The sequence below is a fragment of the Babylonia areolata genome, chromosome 16 (genome assembly GCF_041734735.1).
Source record: "Babylonia areolata isolate BAREFJ2019XMU chromosome 16, ASM4173473v1, whole genome shotgun sequence".
Classification (NCBI taxonomy): domain Eukaryota; kingdom Metazoa; phylum Mollusca; class Gastropoda; order Neogastropoda; family Buccinidae; genus Babylonia; species Babylonia areolata.
In genome coordinates this window covers 22,352,507-22,355,006 of record NC_134891.1, presented here as the reverse complement: position 1 = coordinate 22,355,006, position 2,500 = coordinate 22,352,507, and the positions used below count along the sequence as shown (strand labels likewise).

General features: G+C 52.9%; 1 protein-coding gene across 1 annotated transcript in view; it reads left to right on the top strand.

Moving 5' to 3' along the window:
- LOC143290930 (uncharacterized) overlaps window positions 1–2,500 on the top strand; it is a 35,700-nt gene that overhangs the window by 3,670 nt on the left and 29,530 nt on the right. The window contains exon 2 of the mRNA XM_076600498.1: window positions 1,811–1,981. Coding sequence (XP_076456613.1) covers window positions 1,811–1,981 — 171 coding nt within the window. The remainder of the gene's footprint in view (window positions 1–1,810; window positions 1,982–2,500) is intronic.

Here is a 2,500-nt window from a genome sequence, read left to right as displayed (position 1 = left end):
CTTCCTTCCTTCCTTCCTTCCTTCCTTCCTTCCTTCCACCCTTTCATCCTTCCTTCCTTCCTTCCTTCCTTCCTTCCTTCCTTCCTTTCTTCCTTCCATCCTTCCTTCCACCCTTTCATCCTTCCTTCTATCCTTTCATCCTTCCTTCCTTCCTTCCTTTCATCCTTCCTTCCTTCCTTCCTTCCTTCCTTCCTTCCTTCCATCCTTCCTTCCACCCTTTCATCCTTCCTTCCTTCTATCCTTCCTTCCATCCTGCATCCATTCATCCGTCCTTCCTTCCTTCCTTACTTCCTTCTTTTTTTTCTTTCTTTCTGTCTGTCTGTCTGTCCGTCCGTCCGCTGTCTGTCTGTCTCCTGACTATTATTACCGGGTGTTTTTTTTTAAGCCTTGCTGGAATGGTTCACCAGACAGGCAGAGAGAGATAAGGGAATTCATATCAGCTGAGCCGCGCGTGGAGACGGGGAGTCCAAACATGATGCATGGCGATTGTACATTGACCTCTCTCTCTCTCTCTCTCTCTCTCTCTCTCTCTCTCTCTCTGTGGTCGCTTAGCAGTGAGACTCAAGCAGAAATTGAAAATAAGAGAGAGAGAGCGAGAGAGACAGAGAGAGAGAGACACAGAGAGACAGAGAGAGAGAGAGAGAGAGAGAGAGAGAGGGAGAAGACAAGACAAGACAAGACAAGACAAGACAAGACAAGACAAAATTGTTACTATCGAGGGCAAATAGATAAGCAAGTAGCATGCTTTTTTTTTTTTTTTTTTTTTTGCTTTTTTTTTTTTTTTACATCCAGCCCACGCGCCTTTAAGAGGGAAATAAAGCTAAAGAAGTGAAAATGAATAAAAAGAACAACAACAAAAAAAGAAGATATATATATATATATATATCCCACCCCACCCCCTCCCATCCCATCCAATCCCATCCCACCCCCTCCCATCCCATCCAATCTCATCCTATCCCACCCCATCCCACCCCACCCCATCCCATCCAATCCCACCCCATCCCACCCTACCCCACCCCACCCCACCCTACCCCACCCCATCCCACCCCACCCCATCCCATCCAATCCCACCCCATCCCACCGCATCCCACCCCATCCCACCCCACCCCATCCCATCCAATCCCACCCCATCCCACCCTACCCCACCCCACCCCACCCTACCCCACCCCATCCCACCCCACCCCATCCCATCCAATCCCACCCCATCCCATCCAATCCCACCCCATCCCATCCCATCCAATCCCTCCCCATCCCACCCTACCCCATCCAATCCCATCCTATCCCATCCCACCCCACCCCATCCCTCCCCACCCCATCCCACCCCACCCCATCCCATCCAATTCCACCCCACCCCATCCCACCCCAATCCCACGCCATCCCATCCAATCCCACCCTACCCCACCCCATCCCATCCAATCCCACCCCATCCCTCCCCATCCCACCCCTACCCCACCCCATCCCACCCCACCCAATCGCACCCCACCCCACCCAATCGCACCCCACCCCATCCCATCCAATCCCACGCCATCCCACCCTACCCCACCCCATCCTACCCCACCCAATCGCATCCCACCCCATCCCACCCGACCCCATCCCACCCGACCCCATCCCAATCTACCCCACCCCATCCAACCCCATCCCATCCCACCCTACCCCATCCCAGCTATTTCCCACCCCACCACATCCCATCCTACCCCATCCCATCCCACCCTACACCACCTCACCCCACCCCATCCCATCCCACCCCATCCCAGCTATTTCTAGCGGTTCTGGAACTGGAGCACCGTTTTGTGTGGTGCCGTTTGGACAGGTGCGATCACCGGGCCCAAGGTGCAGCACCCCCGCGCCGCCGCTGCAGCCACCACGCCGGTGCCGGACTGCAAGGACCACCTGATCCACGGCCTGCACTGTCACGAGTTCCCTGGAGTCTGCTCGGACCCCTTCGGCAGGGAGGTGTGTCAAAAGACCTGCCACGTCTGTGGTTAGTATTGTGGTGTTGGGTGGTGGTTTTTTGTTGTGTGTGTGTGTGTGTGTGTGTGTGTGTGTGTGTGTGTGTGTGTGTGTGTGTGTTTGTTTGTTTCGTTTTGTTGTTGTTTCGTTTTGTTGTTGTTGTTGTTGTTGGTGGTGGTGGTGGTGGTTGCTGTTCTTGTTGTTGGTGTTGCTGTTGGTGTTGCTGTTTTTATTTTTTTGTGTGTTTTTGTGTTTTTTTCTGTTGTTGGTGTTGCTGTTGCTGTTGTTGCTGTTGCTGTTGCTGGTGTTGCTGTTGTTGTTGTTGGTGGTGGTGGTGGTGGTGTTGCTGTTGCTGGTGTTGCTGTTGTTGCTGTTGTTGTTGGTGTTGCTGTTGTTGGTGTTGGTGTTGGTGTTTTTGCTTTTTTGTGTGTTTTTGTTTTTTCCTGTTGGTGGTGTTGTTGTTGCTGTTCTTGTTGTTGGTGTTGCTGTTGCTGGTGTTGCTGTTGTTGGTGGTGGTGGTGGTGTTGCAGTTGTTGCTGTTGGTGTTGTT